Here is a 13,946-nt window from a genome sequence, read left to right on the forward strand (position 1 = left end):
AACATTTCCTGCAGCATTGGTTTGATTGTAATGAATTCCTTGAGTTGTTTTTTGTCTGGGAAGCTTTTTATTTCTCCTTCGATTTTATTTTATTTTTTATTTTTATTTTTTTAATAATTTTTTTTTTAGATTTTATTTATTTATTTTTATTAGAGAGACAGGGGAGAGAGAGAGAAAGAGAGGGAGAGAGAGGGAGAGAGAGAGAGAGAACAGGGGGAGGAGCAGGAAGCATCAACTCCCATATGTGCCTTTCCCAAGCAAGCCCAGGGTTTTGAACCAGTGACCTCAGCATTCCAGGTCAACACTTTATCCACTGCGCCACCACAGGTCAGGCTCTCCTTCGATTGTAAATGATAGCCTTGCTGGATAAAGTAGTCTTGGTTGTAGGATCTTGTTCTTCATTACTTTGAATATTTCTTGCCATTCCCTTCTGGCCTCAAGTGTTTCTGTTGAGAAGTCGGATGTCATCCTTATGGGGGCTCCTTTGTAGGTGATAACTTTTTTTCTCTAGCAGCTTTTAATATTTTCTCTTTATCGCTTAGCTTTGGTATTTTAATTATGATGTGTCTTGGTGTAGGTTTCTTTGGGTTTCTCTTTAATGGAGTCCTCTGTGCTTCTTGGACTTGTGAGAGTTTCTCTTGCATTAATTTAGGGAAGTTTTCAGCTATGATATGATTGAACAAAGTCTCTATCCCTTGTTCTTTTTCTTCTTCAGGAACCCCTATGATGCGGATGTTATTTCTCTTCATGTTGTCACAGAGCTCTCTAAGAGTTTCCTCTGACTTTTTGAGTCTCTTTTCTCTTTTCTTCTCTGCTTTCATGCCTTCATTCCAGTTGTCCTCTAACTTGCTGATTCGATCCTCAGCTCTATCTATCCTGTTTTTAATTCCTTCCATTGTGGTCTTTATTTCTGATATTGTATTTGTCATCTCCGACTGATTCTTTTTTATACTTGCTATTTCTTTATTTAGGTGTTCATAATGACCATGCATTGTTGTTCTAAGATCCCTAAGCATCCTTACAATCATTATTTTGAACTCTGCATCTGGAAGTTTGATTATTTCCATATCACTCAGTTCATCTCCTGAAGGTGTCTCTTGTGGTTTCATTTGGATTGCACTTCTTTGTCTTCTCATTATCTTTTTTGGGTGTTTTATTTGTAGAGTTGGTTGAGTCTAGGCTTGGTGTTGTCTGCCTCCAGTTTTCAGTTGTGTTATTTCTAGGTCTTCTTGGGTTGGTATCAGCTGTTATCTGTAATCCACTTTCGGATTTGGGCAGGTTTGAAGTCTTGATTTGTTTGTTTTTTTAACAGGTGATAGTCTTGTTTACTGATCTCAGCAGGGGGCTTCCTTGAAACTGTATCCAGGAATGTGATGGGTGTAACCTGAGACTCTGAAGGCCTCTCTAGCCAGCTAATCTCACTGGGGGCAGGGTGTTTTCTCAGCTTCAGTAGGGGGAGGTGTATCTCAGATCTCCATGGAGACCTGAGTTACTGCCCCTCCTCCCTACTTCTTGTTTTCAGCTGTGTCTTGTTGCGCTGATTGGAGCTGGATAGATGTCCGGAGATCTCTGATCTGGAAGAACTTCATCTCTGTTTTCTGAAAGGTTCAGTCCCTCCCCCAGCTATGGCTGCCTCCACCATGAATGAGTCAGCTTTTTTAGTTCATTTCCTGCATTTCTTAGCCCCTTACAGTCTGTCCCTCTCCCTGTCCTTTCTACTTGGGAGATAAGCTGGTCTTTTCAACACACCTCGCTGCCTGGTCACCAGGCAAGTGGCTGTGAGCAGTAGTTTCTGCTCTTTTCCCCGTGTGAGATCCCCTCTGGGCTCTCAGCCTCACCGCCCCCCCCCTCAGTTCCTGTAAGCAGAGGAGATTCAGGTGCTCCCTACTCGGTTTGTTGTGGCTTCTTTGCTCTTAGTTTTTGAGAGCTGTTCTTGCAGTTCAAGTTGGTTTTTCATGCTGATATTTCCTAAATTGATTTGTATTCCAGTTTGGTGGTGAGAGCTGGGCGTCTGTGCATCCGCCTACTCCGCTGCCATCTTTTTCTCCCCCATTATTCTTATGTTGCTCTTTCTGATGGAGTCAGACTATTCCTGTAGGGCTTTCTCATTTTTTTTTTTTAAATTCATGAGTTCCTCTTCTCTCTGTAGTGTTTCTAGTTGCCTGTCTTTATGTCACTAATTCTCTCCTCTATTTGGCCTGTTGTGTTAGCTAAGTTTGTTACCTCATTTTTCAGTTCATGAGTTGAGGTTTTCATATCTGTTTGATTCATTTTCAAAGTTTCAATTTCATTGGTGATGTATTCTTTTTGTTCATTGAATTTTTTTTGAGCTCCTTAAATTGCCTTTCTTTATTTTTTTGTATTTCCCTGAGTATTTTTAGGGCTTCAATTTTAAATTCTCTGTCATTTAACTCCAAGATTTCCAAGCAATTGAAGTATTTTTCTATAATTGTTTCTTATCTATCTGAGCTACATCTCTGTGTTTTGTCAATATCCATGATATTTGATTTTTCCTTAATGGCATTTGAGAGTGGTATTGTTAATAACACTAATAAGAGATGATAAAATAAAATGAGAACATGAAAATTCTATTGTGTTAAGTGGAATCAAAATTACATGGAACAGAGAGCCAGAGTTGGGGGGAAATTACAAAGAGATAAAAATGAAGTAAAAACACACAAAATGCCACAAATAAAAAATTTGAATCAAGGATAAAATGATTTGTTTGTAAATAATGATCAAATAAGAAAAAAAGTGAAAGAGAAAGAAAAAAAGAAATAATTGAAAAAATTCAGTGAAAAATTAAAATTCTATTGTATTACTTGGAACAAAAACTACATAGAATGGAGAGCTGAAGTTGGGGGAAATGATAAAGAGATAAAAAAAACAAAGTAAAAAGCACTCAAATGCTACAAAGAAAATATTTGAATCCCCCCACAATAATTTGTTTGTGAATGACGATTGAATGAGAGAAAGTGAAAGAGATAAAAAGAAACAAAAAGAAAAAAAAGAGTTAAGGTTTTTGGAATGTAACCTGCATAGAAAAAAAACAAGAATGGAAAATGTAACACCTATGGGTAATGAAGTTTAAAATGAAAAGGAAAGAATAAAATGGAAAGAGGATAAAGTGACCAAGGTGGAAAAAAAAAAAAAAGAAAAATACAGAAAAAAATTATAAAAAATGTGATTCTTTCCTGGTTTTGAGTGGTTATCTTCTTTTTTCTTTCTTCTTTCTCTTTTTGGCTGGTGGCGCTGTACCCCAGGTTTTGCCCCTGTGGCACTCTTGAGTAGAGATTTGTAGTTGATGTGTCACTATAGTGATGACATAAACTAGACCTCAGTCCTATTGGTAGGTGGGGCTTGTTAGGGTTTGCAGGCTCTGACAATGGGAGAGTCAGGTTTCCCAGTGCCTTTCCCTATGTCTCTCCTTCCTGAGCCAGCAGCCTGGGGACCCAGCTGTGAAGTTGCCCCAGCTACTATTTGGAGAGAAAGAGGCTCTAAGAGCTGCAAAGTCCTCTCTTCAGCACTGCTCAAAGCACAGTTCTGGGTAAGGCTTTGCCAGCCAGAGCCACCAGCATAAGCAGGTAGGGCTGGAAGCTGATTGCTTTTCAGGTGTCTTTCTAAGAGCCTCTGGGCATGTCTGGTATGCCTCAGTGCTCCACAGGTCTACTCTCCCCGGGGTTTTTTCCCTTGTGCCCTGTTTAGGAATCATACAGCCCAGTCTGAACCACTTCCGCAGTGCTCTCTGAGGTCTGCTCTATGGGAATGCACTTTGCAACCTGTATTGGCTGGTGGGAAGATGCCCCAGCCACTGCCTACAGAGCAAAAGGCCCTAAGAGCTGCCAAGTCTCTCCTCCAGGTCCACTCAAAGGACAGTTTTGGGTAAGGGTTTTTCAACCAGAGCCGCCAGCATAAGCAGGCAGGGCAGTGAGCTGACTGTGGGTCAGGTTCCTTTCTAAGGGTCCCTGGGTATGTCTACTTTGCCTCAGTGATCCATGGGTTTTATCTCCATAGGCTTCTCCCTAGTGCCTTGTTTGGTAGCCTGTAGCAAGTTGCTTGCGAGCCCTGCCCAGCACCCAGCCCCCACCACTTCCTCAGGTCTGCTCCGCAAGAATGTGCTTTGTAACCTGTATCGGCTGGTGGAAGCACCTCGCCCGGACAGGTCCAGGCCTAGTGATCTGTCCTTGCTCACTTCCTGTGTGAGGACCACACAGAAACTCTGGCTACAGCCCATGCAAAAGTCCACTGCTGAGAGTTTCCGGCCTAGCCCCTCCCTTCGTGAACGTACACATCCATGCCAGAAGTGCCAGGTGGAGCCACTTGCACACTGCCAGTAATTGCAGACCAGGAGTGAACAAAGCCCAAAGCCATTCTGGTCCTGGTCTCCACAGGCAACCCGCTTGCCCACCTCTGCCAGAGTCTGCCTCTTGCACTAGCTCCACATCTGCAATCTCAGGCTGAGCTGCCAGTGCGCTCTCTCCCCAGCTTGATCGTCTGCCCTAGTCCAGCTTCTTCCCTCTCCCCCAGCCCTCCTTTCCTCTCAGGTCCGTGAAAGTAACCCTTCCTTAGATCAGTGAGGAAAATGGTATACTCTGTTCTCCATCTTATTTCCTTCAGAGTAGATTGTATATTCAGCCACCTTTTCGCCCAATTGTACCCTTGTTTGTTGTATGTGTATTTCAGATGCTTCTGAGATTGTTTTTTTTTGTCTCTAGTTGTTGAATTTGTTAAAATTTCAGGGAGATATCAGGAGCACCCCTCACGGCACCATATCTCTGATGTCACTTATGAGTATAACATTTCTTAATGAAGTGACAAGGCTTCTACAAAAAAGAGTTGTATATTTTGGTTTTGCAAGTTTCAGTTTTAAAAAGTCCCTTGGAAAGTGAGATAACAGTTATTCTTATTCTCTTGCACAGACTCTGAAACACATAAAGATTTAATATGCACATAAACGTTTTCTCTGAGGTATGCTTAGCAAAAGGCACCAAGCGTTTGAAATAGACTCATAAGTTGTTGGGGATAGTCTGCTGCGTACATGTTTCTCTGCCTTCTTACAGTCACTGCACAAGGGAAATAAGTGGGTGTATTAATGACAGATTTGCAACAATAGGAATCTTGAGTGCATGGCAACTTTATAACAAATTACAAATCTGCTATCTAGATATTTTATAGGGAGGCCATATTATTTTAATACATATCATTGAAATATTAATATGATTTGAAATAGATTTTTAAATCCTATGAGAATATAAAGTTTTTCTAGTTTAGGCACAAAGGTATGAACTCTAAAAAAGATAGAAAAAGTCATGCAAAGAAAAATCTATGAATACGACTAATTGAAAAAAATTAACAAGAAAACATACACATAGGTTAGTAGAAAAATAAAAATTAGCAGAGTCTCAAAGTATTTAAACCATATGATTACACATAAAACTTAAAATTTGGAATTTGAAATCACACTTGTCAGAATTTCATATAATTAACCTCTATATTTAGAAACATGTCAAATAAGTTTCATATAACAGTTTTATCAACTTCCAAGGGCATACCTTTGGAAGTTAATAAAAGATAAACCAATGTAACATTTATCATAGCATATGTTAAAATATATATATTTAACTTACATTGAAGTGTATGAAAGTATAAGTCAGATTGATGGGTAGATATAAATAGAGCTGATAAAGAAAATATAATAAATGTTAACTATAGAATATAAGTGGTGGATATATGGATAAGTCTTTTGATGATTCCTTTGTATGTTTAAAATTTTTCACAATGCTGTCAGAAAAAAATACATTGCTCTAGATAAAATGTATTTATTCTATTTGTTAACTGTGTCCAACAAATAAACTAGTTTCAGAATTTGTCTCTCTGACTTGATGCACTTACCCAGCCATCCGGATCCTGAATTTGGTATGCATAAGTCTGTTTCAGCACTGGGCAACACAAAGCCAACAACAAACACCTCCACACCATCTGCCATGAGGGCCATGCCCAGGACAAAGAAAAGGGCCCACTGAAAACGGCCATGACCACACTCTTGGATTATCAGCTCATACTGTTGAGCTAGTTCTTCCTCATCAGCTTTCCTCTCTGACTCCAGCTCCTGTCGATCCTTGTACTCATCGCCCTTGGGCTGCCCTATCGACACCATACTGTTTTTCTCTTGGTTCATAGTGGGGATTCCCTGATACTCCCCTTCATAGATTTCATCATCTTCATCATGACCCTCAGTCGCTTCACTGGAGCCTTCATCATCATTGGCCTCCTCATTATAGGTTTCTCCATGTGTGTAATAGTCATTGTCCTCTTCTTCATCCTGGAATCGACTGTAGGACCTCTGGGTGTATTCATTCTGGGCCCGGTCCACTGCTTGAGTCACCTTCTTTACTGTTTGTTTCTTCACCTCTTTGGCAATGTCCTTGGCACCCTTCACCAGTGAAGTCCTATCCTTGTAAGAGTCTTCCATCTTATCTCAACTTATGGCCAGTGAGAAGATAGGAATTGTTCACAGACTGTTCAGTGGTTCAGCCCTGACAGCATCATCCACTTTGGGTTTAAAAGGAACTGCAAAAAAAGAAAAACCACAGGAGATATTTATTATTCCATTCTGTGTCTTTTTCACCATCTATTTCATGATGTCTTTGCACTGCCCCCTCAGACTAAAACACATTCTTAGCATTTCTTTTCTTTGGTATCACCATACACATGCACAGTAGATGCTGGTTCTCTGCTCAAGTGTGATCAGCACTGGAAGTCTTGACTGTTATTACTATTGTTTTGTCTTTAAGGATCCCTATGTAACTTTGCATTGAATGCACAGGCATTCCTCTGATAATAAAACAAGATATTTGTCACCTTCCAAAGTATATCCAACATATTTTGAAAGTGCTACAAAGATACACCCTAACTGAGAAAAATAATATTGTGCACACACATATACACACACTACAAAGGCAATACCGGAATATGAGAACAATCCTATCTGGCTTTATTGCCTCACATAGAAAAGAACAAGAACAACAACAACAAAATATTGACAGCCCTATATACAGTGCTATCAAATCATTTGTATATTTGTGAACTGTATTTCCCCTCTACTTTTATTGTATTTCCTTCCTATAAATGAAACAAAGACTCACAGGGGACCCAAAACTGACAATGAGTATTTTCCCCTACAATAGCAGTAGTGTCAGTAGTAAATTGGCAGAGTTCATCACATGATTTCACAGATGCCTTTGATAATCACTGAATAAGAACATTTGGCTTGTTCACTAGGTGGTATGCCTTTTCAGAAAGCACCCCCAAGACAGTAGGATCAGGTAAGCTACATGCAATGTCCCTTCACAACCCCACACTATAAATAGTCTAGGCTCTGTCTCTACCTTCTTCATCTCTGGACACCCTGCCCCCCCCACCACACACACACATGTTCACATGCACATACCCTCCCTCCCACTTTGTCCTGACCAATCATTGGGTTTCCTTTCTCACTGACAGTCTCCTCCTAGGTTTTGGCTTATTACATTTGGGCTGATCTCAGTGTAACTCATCTTTTACTTGTCCACTGAGCTATTTCTTTTGGTGGCCCAAGTGAACCAATGTTAGGTTTACCCTTGTACTTAGATTTATATAAAGGTGAAAAACTCATTTTCCCCCATCATTAATCCCTAAGCCCTATGCTGAGGCAGCATTCCAACACTGACTTATGTGATCGTCATTGCTACTTCTTCCTTTTGCATCGAGTATGAAATTCTTGGTAAGTGGCTATTACAAACATACATTTAAACTGCTCAAACATCACAAACAAACCAAACAATAAAGACAAAAAGATGTTTGTTTATAAAGGGACTGTGCATCATTACCACTGAATACCAACAAATACCTTATAGGCAAAACAGAGGCATAGCTCTGCACAGACCTGTGTTTTGGAAGATGACAAAATAAAATTAAAATAAACATATGACTACAAGATTTTTTTTTTGCCTAATGTCTTAATAAAGGATTTTTCTGTTTGTTTTCCTTTTTCTTTCTTTTTGCAGAGCTCAGAGTCAGGGGAAGGGAGTGATTCATGAGAGTCAAAAGATAAATACAAAGGGAAGGCAGTAAGACAAGAGGTTGAGGATGGAGTGCTCATAAATTCAAGAAGGAGGCAAGAAAAAAGGGAAGGGAGAATGAAAATAAGCAATGATGGAGAAGAAGAGACATTTCCTACTGTAAAAAGCGAAAGCAAAATGAAAACATTTCACACAGTAAGTGAAGCCAACTGCTCTGTAACACATGAATCGGTGATCATGTCTGACACTGCACACCAGCAGCTTCCCCTGCACAACAGCACCTTACACACCGGGAAGCCAGATCCAAAGCCTGAGAGTGTGAGAGTGGAGCCTGAGCGGCCAGAAACACCCCCGGATCCACACGCAGAATGGCAGTGCCTGCCAGTGATGGAAAGCTTCTGCAATCGCTTTTAAAAAAAAATTAATAGTAAATACACTCACTGCATTTGGTTTTTCTGCTTTTGCTCTCAGACATAAATATTCTTATAACATGCTTTGAGGGGCTCTTACCCCCCCAAAAGTCCTTGTGGTGGAGCCACTCTAGATAGAAGACAGGCATGATGTCTAGAACATCATATTTATGTTAGAGAAGTACATAATTCTAACACCCTAAATAATCCAGTCATGTGAGCAATGAAAAAATAAAAAGAATTTTACAACTCAACATTTCAGTTTTTGCCTGACCAGGAGGTGGTGAGACTCTCTCTCTTTTCCTGCCTGTCTGTCCCTATCTGTCCCTCCTCTCTCTCTGTCTCTGTCTCTCTCTCTGTCTCTATCACACACACACACACACACACACACACACACACACACACACTTCAGATTTGAAAACAGCTTTTTGTAAAAATCTTACTCTGGCACAAAACAAAGAATGTGTGTGTAAGTTTTCTTTGCGCCTCATGCCCCAAATCCAGGCTCTGATGACTCTCAGATGCTTGATGGAAGAGACTGGGTCCTGCAGTCTGTAGTCTTATCAAAGCAAAGAAGAGTATTCCATACTTTTGTATAAATAAGGGCAGATATAAATACTTATTTTAAAATTCTGTGTAAAATCAGAGGGTTGTAGATGTTGCCACTGGAGAAAACTGGGTGAAGGGTAGAAGGGTATAGGAGATCTCTGTGTGTTATTTCTTACAACTGCATGTGATCAACAATGTTACCCAAATAAAATGTCAAACAAGAGAACAAGTTTGTACCATCCTTACTAAGCAATCTTAGTAAGTTGCCTGCCTAGGGGGCAGAGAATTCAGGGGCAGAGTTGTAGTCTATGGCTATTCTTACCTCTGGTAAATGCAACAGTGAAAAAAAGCCTGGCTCATTCCAGAGATCACCAGGAACATGGCAAATTGGTATCTGAGATGGAAGGTCATGGCTGCATTAAAGCAATAGCTCAAAGTGTGGCATGCACAGCAGCTGCGGCCTACGAGGATGTTCAGGAGTAGTTGCATATTGTATCATCAGTGTCTGCAAACAATATACCTCTGTTTTGGGGTGAGTCACTGAATAATATGTTCTATGCACCATTTTAATGAAAAAATTATAAAGGTTTGGTTTCATACTTACTCTATGTCAGGCATTATGCTTAGAACTTTATATATATTCTTTTATTCCTTTATTTAATTCTTACTTTAATACTACAGAATGAATATTATAGTCTCCATTCTACAGGTGAGAAAATTAATTAGCCTAAGGTTACAAAGCTTGTCAGAGAGATGCTGGGACTCATGCTCAGGTGCATCTGACCCCAAAGGCTTGCCTCTAATTCCCATCTGCCCCTCACGGGGCTTTGGCTGGGTCTTATTATCAATAAATATAGTAGCATCCTTCCTAGTCTTTCTGGGCACTTGTTTTTCGAGTACAAAAATGATTTTATAGTCTCTTTGCTAACTTGAAGGTTCTGAATAATATGAACTGAATAATATGTTCTATGCACCATTTTAATGAAAAAATTAAAAGGAGAATTATTGTGATATGTTTCATCAGTGGTGGGATTTATATGAATACTAATTCCAAAATATGGTCTTGTATGTTCAAACAAACTATCCTAGGATGGTGGCTGTACTTCAGAAGACAACATAGTCACGTTACATGAGATATCAGTGGGCCAGGAGGACAGGAGAGAAGGCAAAGTGACAAACGTCTAACAACCTCAGAGAAGTCCATGCTGCCCCTTCTCTTTCACTCCAGTCAGTGCACTTCTCCAGGGAATAACAGTGATGGTAATTACCGTCAGCATAGTGAGGATCAAACGAGTTGATGTGTATATTGTGTTCAGGACAGAATTTGACATATATAAAATGTGTTTATTTCAAGTTTCCCAGAAGGAGACCGAGTGATGAGAAATCAGGCATAAATCATTTATTAAAAAAGAACTGGTGAGGCAATGGAGAAAGGTGGTAAGGGAGGGGACAGTTGAAGCAGGGCTTCTATGTTAGGCAGAGTCCCATGGAGTGAGCTTCAGCCTGATCCTCAGTTATCATTCTGAATAACTCAGGAGCATAGTTATACCTTAGAGCTTTCATTTTCCGACACTACCCACTATTGACTAAGGGCCACTCAAAGGTGAAGATGGACTATAGGCACTTCCAGCTCTCTACACCAAAAGCAGTCCCAGTAGAACCATGGGCAGTCCTCTAAAGAGGTGGCCCACTGGCTGGTAGAAGCAAAGGCATGCTGCAGCCAGGAGAGGAGAGCTCAGAGACAACAACGAAGGAAAGGGATCCAAGAGGCTCTATCTGGGCAGAACATTAATAGTATCTCTTACAATAGACATTTAATAAAACTTGTTTAGATGCCCTACAAACCAAATTAATGGTAGGGTCCACAGCTGATTAAAAACATTTTACAGGCCCTGGCCGGTTAGCTCAGCGGTAGAGCATCGGCCTGGCGTGCGGGGGACCCGGGTTCGATTCCCGGCCAGGGCACATAGGAGAAGCGCCCATTTGCTTCTCCACCCCCACCCCCTCCTTCCTCTCTGTCTCTCTCTTCCCCTCCCGCAGCCAAGGCTCCACTGGAGCAAAGATGGCCCGGGCGCTGGGGATGGCTCCTTGGCCTCTGCCCCAGGCGCTGGAGTGGCTCTGGTCGCGGCAGAGCGACACCCCGGAGGGGCGGAGCATCGCCCCCTGGTGGGCAGAGCTTCGCCCCTGGTGGGCGTGCCGGGTGGATCCCGGTCGGGCGCATGCGGGAGTCTGTCTGACTGTCTCTCCCCGTTTCCAGCTTCAGAAAAAAACAAACAAACAAAAACCCAAAAAAAACAAAAAAACCCCAACATTTTACAGAAGTGGCCATCACCACCCAAAAATATTTACAGCAAAGTTTATCTGGTATATTTAATGATCTGCACAATCATTGTGTGTCAGTCTCTTTGCACAAATTGTAAGTTATACACATAAATGAGAGTCATTCTGACAAGACAGGTTTTAATTCCTTTTTTCTTTCATGGTTTATGCCAAACAGTCTTTACCCATAACACCAATGCTATTTCAAAACTGCCCCACACATGTTCCCGTCATGCACAGCCCACGTGCACACAGGTGTTTCTTTTAGCTGCCCCACTCTGTGCCCAGATCCCAGTCCTTCCTTCAGCTTTCTCCCTCATAACCACCAATGCCAGAAGGAGATCTTGGATACATCTCCTTCTCCAAATCATTCTAGAATCTTCTGGATTCAGAGAAAGTCCATCCTTCTAGTAATTATATTTAAGCAGCTTTAATAACATTGTATCCTCATGAAGCAATTATAACAACAATAATAGATCCTCTATTATTATGTTGTCCATGTGCTAAGCACTTCAGAGGTATTAATGCACAAAAATAACCCACTCAACAGTCCTATGTGGTGGGTACTTTTAAAACCCCCATATTACAGATGAGGAAACATGAACCTGCTCAGTAAGAATTCAAACTCAGACAACCCTACTCTGAGTACCCACTACATCTACTCTTAGTGACAACGGGAGCATGTGATGGAACTAGAGATGGGAAACAGCAGAGCTGTAGTTAAAGACGGCCCCCACTTCCACACCTGGCTATAGGATCCTCTAAAGCAGTGGTCCCCAACCTTTTTTGGGCCATGGATCAGTTTAATGTCAGAAAATATTTTCACAGACCGGCCTTTGGGGTGGGACAGATAAATGTATCACGTGACTGAGACAAGCGTCAAGAGTGAGTCTTAGAAAGATGTAACAGAAGGAATCTGGTCTTTTTTAAAAATAAAACATCGTTCAGACTTAAATATAAATAAAACAGAAATAATGTAAGTTATTTATTCTTCCCTGTGGACTGGTACCAAATGGCCCACGGACCGGTACTGGTCTGCGGCCCGGGGGTTGGGGACCACTGCTCTAAAGTACTTGCATATTCTAGTGTGTTGGAATTGGGGAGAGGGGCTCATGAAATTACAACCCTCTTTTCTTGCTAATTCAGATCTGTTGGAGACATTCAACCCAGAAGACAAATGGCAATAGAATGCTGGCTGCTGGAGAATTATGTCCACACTTCATCCCTGATTCCATACCTTCTTCCCAGTCCAGGCATGCTGGACCACGCAGGACTCCTTCTTGAGGTGGGTGGGAGAGGCTATCCAGGGAACTGTCCACACCGCACGTAGTGGATCTCCCTTAGGTTTGAGGCCAGCAGGCCAAGGTCTTTCCCCAAATTCACCAGAGAAATCACTTTGTCTTACCTGTGGGGACGTGTATGGGTGGGTCAGGGAGAATCTGCAAGTGTGTTTCCCACATTTGTCTCTCCCGGGGAACAGTGAAAACTCCTGACCTCAGTGGAAACCTGAGAAGTGGAAATAAAGTTCCACCTAAACTCAGTGCTGTATCATTTTGGCCAAGACTATAGCAGAGCACACCAGCCGCCCCAATAAGGGCCATATCACTTTCCATATTTTATAAGATATAACATAAAAATAATCACATGTGATGAAATTATGATAATGTCATAAAACAAGGCTTCATTAAAATAAAAGGACAAGGAAGTGACTATCCCAAATTTGAAATAAGTCCAGAAATAATTTGAGGGACACTATAATGCATCACTCCAAACTGATATATACTTTTATCTATGATTAATATCATAAAGAAAGGCAACATATATATAATATTCCCCACCCACATTGTAAGTAGGGTTGATTGCAAATAACTAGATACCTTTAAGTTGATTCATATGTAACCAAAAATGGTGATTTAAAAAAATGCTTAAATTTATTGCACTGAGGTATACTTTACATTCAATAAAATGCTCCAGTGATTATTAGAAGAACATAGTCCAAGAGACTTGGGGCCGTACACCCTCTAGATTATGAATACGCTTATTCTAGCAGGAAACGCTTATTGAAGTACTTATTTAGCACAGGTTTGAAACCTCTGGACATTATATATATTAATTCCATGAAAAAGGTCAGCATATGCATGTTGGTGGCCTGGAGACAGGTGGCCTGCAGGCAGCAGAAAGATGAGAAGGCCTTGTAGGAGCTTTAAGTACCCTATAAAAACATTCACATCACTACTGTATGCAGTCTAACTTTGTGTAATAGTGAGGGAATTTGAATACCAGAGGGTATTGAAAGACCAGAGTTAAAATGCAGTACCCTGTATCTGCAGTAAGACAGTATTCTTAAAAGAAGCTTTTGGGAGGGAGAAGAGCACATTTTGAGATGAGGGAATAGATACTGATCTATCATCCCAGTCTGTCCAAATCTTGGACATCACACTTATCATTGAAGGATGCCTCTTGTCCTCCAATCCTTTAAACTTTTGTGTAAATTCCCATTCTTCAAAGTGCAGTTCTAAAGCCACATTTTCATGAGGTAATTTCCTTTCATTACTGCTCAACCTAATCACACCTTCCCAGTTAAGCATGGTTAGTTTCCCCCTGGCAT

At 41.0% G+C, this 13,946-nt stretch overlaps 1 protein-coding gene across 2 annotated transcripts in view; it reads right to left on the reverse strand.

Annotated features, from left to right (window-relative positions):
* Positions 1 to 13,946, reverse strand: part of SV2C (synaptic vesicle glycoprotein 2C) — a 261,877-nt gene that overhangs the window by 209,336 nt on the left and 38,595 nt on the right. The window contains exon 2 of one of the 2 annotated variants that reach the window (XM_066386344.1): positions 5,893 to 6,570. The exons of the other annotated variant lie outside the window; for it this stretch is intronic. Coding sequence (XP_066242441.1) covers positions 5,893 to 6,472 — 580 coding nt within the window. The 5' untranslated portion in view covers positions 6,473 to 6,570. The remainder of the gene's footprint in view (positions 1 to 5,892; positions 6,571 to 13,946) is intronic. 2 annotated transcript variants of the gene reach the window in all.

Source organism: Saccopteryx leptura, chromosome 5 (genome assembly GCF_036850995.1).
Source record: "Saccopteryx leptura isolate mSacLep1 chromosome 5, mSacLep1_pri_phased_curated, whole genome shotgun sequence".
NCBI classification, from domain to species: Eukaryota; Metazoa; Chordata; class Mammalia; order Chiroptera; family Emballonuridae; genus Saccopteryx; species Saccopteryx leptura.